The sequence below is a fragment of the Cryptomeria japonica genome, chromosome 9, assembly GCF_030272615.1.
Source record: "Cryptomeria japonica chromosome 9, Sugi_1.0, whole genome shotgun sequence".
In the NCBI taxonomy this organism is placed as follows: Eukaryota; Viridiplantae; Streptophyta; class Pinopsida; order Cupressales; family Cupressaceae; genus Cryptomeria; species Cryptomeria japonica.
The window spans coordinates 705,604,649-705,610,584 of NC_081413.1; the positions used below are offsets into that span (position 1 = coordinate 705,604,649).

Consider the following 5,936-nt stretch of genomic DNA (forward strand, 5'->3'; position numbering starts at 1 on the left):
ATTAGGTAGAGAGTCCCCTACAAGTGGACCTGAATTAAGTAGTAGTGACATTTAACTATTTTTAAGCAAGGAAGCACACAATTCTAATTATTTTTCTAGGAATATAAATATTTCAATTAAAGAAAACATAATAAAATATGTGCAATAAAATATTATACCAATAATGATTATACTAGAATTAACTTTGATCAATAAATCTAATAATAAGGATCATAGAGAGATATTTTATCAAAAAAATATTACATTACTTAGAAGGGTATTATTGCATGGTTAAATTTTATTTTAGTGAATCGATAACTAGCACAAAGTCATGAAAGATCGCATAACATGGAGACTAGATGCAGGGCGGTTCTTAGAGCCATGGTGACTCATGAAGAGGAGTAATAACAGACTTGACTTGTAGATAATTTTGAAGACCATAAGGTCCATACTCTCTTCCAATTCCACTCATCTTGTACCCTCCAAATGGAGCATCATTTTCAATTATGAGATAAGTATTAATCCACATAGTTCCTGCACGGAGAGATCTTGCAACTCTATTAGCCACGTTAATATTTTTAGTCAAAACTCCAGCTCCAAGTCCATATATTGTCTTGTTTCCTCTCTCTATTACTTCTTCTATAGTTCTGCGAAATCACATTGTAAAGGTTAAAGTAAATCTCAAAGTAGCCGCATTATAGTAAAATGAATAGTCATAACACATGAATGTTTACTTGTTTAACATAAATTTAACATATGTTAGAAGATAATTTTGTATGTAATTTTTTATGCTAGATAAATATATTGAAAAAATCTATTTATAAATACCCTTACTTGAACTTCAAAATAGACATTACTGGCCCAAATATCTCTTCTTGGGAAATCCTCATATTATCCTGCATTAAAATATAGTGAAATAGTGTTGGATAATCAACCCATTGCATGCTAATTAACTAATGCTAAATTAAAATATTAAAATTACCTCAACACCAATAAAAATTGTAGGTTCAATGTAAAATCCTTTTCCACCCAAGGAGTGACCACCAATTAATAAATTGGCTCCATCTATCTTACCATATTGGATGTATTTCAATATTTTATCAAACTGAATTTTATTAATCTGCAATAACAATAAAATGATATTTTATCAATTTTGATATGTGTAAAATGAACAATCACAATGAAATTATAAAGACAATTATAAAAATAAATCTCATATAAAATAGAAAGATGCTTGAATTTAAATATAGATGAGCTAAGTATATAAATTAAACCAATTTAACAAAATTTTGCTCTTACAGATAATTATATATTAAAAAAATTAATTTAAAAAATAAATAAATCAATCAAATTGATATGAAACACAATATTCAATATAAAATGTTGATACTAAAGATTGTTATAGTAAATTTTTTATACTTCTATATCTCATATCCTTATGGTTGTCTCAATCACATTTTTTACAAGGTTGTTTAATAGGTTGGTAAGTGTTTTCTTTCAACTTAGATTATAAATAATTATGCTTACTTTTGAAAAATAGAATCAAATGAGGGAATACCTGAGGACCATGTTGTACTCCTCCTTTAAATGGGTCACCAATCACAATCTTCTTTGCTCTTTCTCTTATTTTCTTCACAAATTTATCATAAATACCTCCTTGAACAAATACTCTTGTACCTGCTATGCATACTTGTCCCTATAACATTACCCAAAAGGTTTTAATTTTTTTCAGAATTCATATTTATACATGTTGCATATGATATCACCAATGAATAAGTATTGAAACATACCATGTTTGTGAATGTAGCTACAGTAGCAATTTCTACAGCTTTGTCTATATCAAAATCATCCATGATAATTAAAGGTGATTTCCCACCAAGTTCTAATGTTACATCCTTCAAATTACTCTTTGCCGCACCTTCCATTATCAATCTACCCACTTGAGTTGACCCTGTAAATGCAATCTAAATAGCATACATGTAGTATTAATTTTAGATTATAAATAAAATTCTAAAGTTATTTTACATATTTATAAATAAATTGAAACATTGAATAAAAAGTTATGAAGGAAAATATTATTATTAATTTATTTCAATTATATGTATTCTTTAAAACTACAAAGAAAATAATCGTTTAAAACAAATTTTGTAATATATATATTGAATCTAGATAAAATTATTTTATATAAAATTTGTATTTTATTTAACTTATATTGCAATAAGTAATTAAGATTGAATTTTGACTTTTTTTAGTGATCATAAATTAGAAGTGGCTTATATTGGCTAGCTTAATTTGACTTTTAACAAAATAAATATTTCTTACTTCTATGACAATGAGTGCAAATATCTTTAACTAAACTTCTAATATTTAAAAAAAAAAAAAACAATCCCATATTTCAACCAGATATAATATAATAAAAACAAAGAATTTAATTTTTCATACTCATACCTTATCAATATCCATATGACTGCTTATGGCAGCACCAGCAATTGCTCCAAAACCAGGAAGCACATTAAGTACACCAGGAGGTATTCCAGCCTATATTATTCACAAACCAATTAACTAATATTGAAAAACCATTCTGAATATATTTTGATTTTTATCTAGATTGTTAAATGAAAGGCTTCCAAATTAATCTAAACCTGCAACTTAACTAATGAAACAGAAAATTTATCTGCAATATAAGAAATTACATATTATATGTACCTCTACAGATAAATGGGCACAGTAGAGTGCAGTTAATGGAGTCAACTCTGCAGGTTTGACAACTAGTGTGCATCCACAGGCCAAAGCAGGAGCAATCTTAGTGAAAAGCATGATTAGAGGAAAGTTCCAGGGTATAATCTGACCACAAACTCCAATGGGCTCTTGCAATGTATATCCTTGGTATGCCCCATTCATCTTTAATGTCATCCCATGGATTTTATCAGCATACCCTGCAAAAATTACACATTATGTAGATAACTCTTTTAAAAAGTTCATAAACAAAAATGTTAAAGCTTTTGTATTAGATCTAGATTATTGGCCTGATCAACTCAGCATAAACATTCTTTTTCCCAATTTGCAGAGAAGTGTTTATAGTTTTTCATTAGATAAGATGAGAAGAAACTGTCACTACAATGAAGAATGTATATCTATACCAACCTGCATAGTATTGAAGAACACTGATTGATTTTGGCAAATCTATTACTTTAACAAGATCCAGAGGTTTTCCTCCATCCCATGTTTCCAATAGTGCAAGTTCCTCTGAATGTTGTTGAATCAGATCTGCAAATTTATTCAGTATGCGGCCTCTCTCCTGGAATTACAAGAAAATTTAATGGGTGTTTGCTCTTTAACATCTTGATGATGGATCATAGAGGGTGGTCGAAAACATTGATACCAAAAAAAATTCACACAATCTAATCCAGAAATAATTGATTATAGAAACATAATATCTATTATAATGATGAATGAGAGATCTCACAGAGCCAGGCATGCGAGGCCATGGACCATGATCAAAGGCCGCCCTGGCTGCTTTGACAGCCAAATCAACATCTTCTTTGGTGGCCTCTGATACACTTGTTATCACTTCCTCTGTTCTTGGATCAAATGTCTCAAATGTTTTCCCTGCACATAAATTCATTACAAGACATTAATGGATGTTAAAAAGCTCAAAATTGATCTACCCACCAAAGATAATTACCTGAAACTGAATCCACAAATTCTCCATTAATGAAGAGCTTTGTGTATTTCACTTTGATTGGAGATTTTATTGGCCCATCATTTTCCATTACTAACTTCCATGGCCCTGCTTCTGCTTCTGGACCATTAGATTTAGGGGAGGCCATGAAACTAATTTCTGTCTTTATTTCTCTACTCAGACAAAATTTGCTGCACAACTTAAGGCAAAATCATCCCTATAAATGGGAAGATGAGGCGGCAAAGCTTAAAAAAATAAAAGTATATTGATTATAAAGTCAACGAAGATTTTATAAAGATTTATTGCTGTTATATTAAAGTTCAAGGAATTAAAAGTCAAGGTTGTGTACAAATCCAACTTGAAGAATGAAAATAAACTTTTAAATAAAATACCTTGAGAAGAAATAAGCTAGATTGTAGATCATTTCAAATCATAAAAGTTGCAATATTAAAGTTTCAGATATTAAATAAGAGATAAGAATATAAAGATTAAGTAGAGTTTTTAACCATTGAATTTTCAATTATGATTAATAATTTAAAGTTCAGTTGACAAAAGAAATAAAATTCATATATTTAACATCTATGACATGTATGATTACATTGAGTTCAAGGAAAATAATTTTATTTTGTTTTTATTTTTTATTTTTTTGATGGAGGTCTAGACTTAGCAGGGCAGACCAGCAAGGGCAGGAAGTTCGTGAGCCGCCATTCTATGGAGGGCATGTACCTTCACAAGTAGTTTTTGCCACTCAATATGAGAGCATGAGTCTAATGACTGAAACCTCTTCAACTAAGAGCCAAAGATTGAGGGGTATCCAAATAAAATTCATATTTTTAAGATCCATGACATATGATTACTTTGAGTTAAAGAAAAATAGTTTTATTTTTATTTATTTTGAAAAATATAAAATTATAAAGAATAGAACTAGCAACAAAATAGAAGCCATTGAAGGAAAAAAAATATAAATTTTGAACCCGTCAAAAGTATTTGGTCTATATATGATTCCTTTGAGTTAAAAGAAAATATTTATTTTTTATTTTTTATTTTTTGATGGAGGTCTAGACTTGCCCCACACGAACTTATAGACTGAAACCTCTTCCCCTAAGAACCAAGGACTGAAGGGTATCCAAATAAAATTCATATATCTAAGATCTATGACATATGACTACTTTGAATTAAAATAAATAAATTTATGAACTAGCAACAAAATAGAAGTTACTGAAAGAAAAACTTATAAATTTTGAACCCTTCAAAAGTATTTGGTATTTTGCATCATCCTAAATCTCACATATGAAGTCATAATTATTAAATATGTTTAAATATTACCTTTTTTATTATTGACAACTCACTCTAGACTAAAGAAAAATAAAACATGTTGCAGACTTTGCCGTCCAAATAAACGTGTAGAGAATATGGGTAAGTAGTGAATTTGAAGTAAACGATGCATCGAAGAGCAATTTTGTCTTAAAGTGAATTTTTTTTCTAGAATTTGTAAGAATTTCTAGGGTAACTACTATTTCAAAGAACATGAACAAGGACTCTATAGTCTTTTTTTTTAAATTGTTTATTTAGTTAAATGTCAATATGTCTGAAATTAAATGCATTTCATTTAATTCAATTAAAATAGAAAAGTAATTATATGTAAAAATATATATGATGTATTTAATATATAAATCATGAGTAATTTGATATATAAAAGATTAAAAAATATTGTATAAGAAAATAATTTGATAAAATATATATTTAAAAAATGGTTAGTGTGAGTGTAAGGTGGGCAAATGAGTGAAAATAAATATAAGATAAAAATAGAATAATAATTGAAAGCCAGAGGATAAAAGAAGAAGATAGGAAGAAATAAATAGATCGATTGGTGTGGAGAAAGAGAATTCCTAAAAGAAGTTACTAATAGAGAGGTAAGGAAACTAGGAAAGCCAAGAAGTGGTCTAGAAAGATAGAATCTTAGGGCACTAGAAGTGAAACATAGTAAAAAATAATGGGTGCCTAAAGGTCCAAATACATCGACAAGAGAATAAATTCCTTGTCAGCCCAAGGGTCTTCGAGCAAAAGAAGGCAATATCATGGGAAGCTGTGCAAACCTCAATCTCTAGCTATCCCATCTAGACTCAATACTTTCTTCATTAAGTGAGCAATTTTTTGGCCATCAAAAACTCATGTGTATAATTGATGCAAACAATAGTGGGGTAGGTATGTAAAAATAAAATACATGCCAAAAGGTTTCTTTTCTAGTAGAATGTAATACGACTATTTTAAATGA

At 29.0% G+C, this 5,936-nt stretch overlaps 1 protein-coding gene across 1 annotated transcript; it reads right to left on the bottom strand.

Moving 5' to 3' along the window:
- Positions 1 to 257: 257 nt before the first annotated feature.
- On the bottom strand, positions 258 to 3,829 carry LOC131073846 (aldehyde dehydrogenase 1). The gene is made up of 10 exons (XM_058010357.1): positions 3,665 to 3,829; positions 3,446 to 3,588; positions 3,124 to 3,277; positions 2,686 to 2,915; positions 2,428 to 2,517; positions 1,770 to 1,943; positions 1,538 to 1,675; positions 962 to 1,099; positions 814 to 875; positions 258 to 626 (listed from the first exon to the last, which is right to left on the bottom strand). The coding sequence occupies exons 1-10, from the start codon at positions 3,807 to 3,809 to the stop codon at positions 353 to 355; spliced, it is 1,548 nt and encodes a 515-aa protein (XP_057866340.1). The 5' UTR covers positions 3,810 to 3,829; the 3' UTR covers positions 258 to 352.
- Positions 3,830 to 5,936: the final 2,107 nt, after the last annotated feature.

Excerpts from the sequence above, each read along its gene's own strand:
- LOC131073846 (XM_058010357.1), bottom strand. The coding sequence starts at position 3,809 with ATGGCCTCCCCTAAATCTAATGGTCCAGAAGCAGAAGCAGGGCCATGG. Across the intron at positions 2,916-3,123 it reads TGTTCTTCAATACTATGCAG|GGTATGCTGATAAAATCCAT; the intron begins GTTGGTATAGAT and ends TAATTTTTGCAG. Across the intron at positions 2,518-2,685 it reads GTGCCCATTTATCTGTAGAG|GCTGGAATACCTCCTGGTGT; the intron begins GTACATATAATA and ends TGAATAATATAG.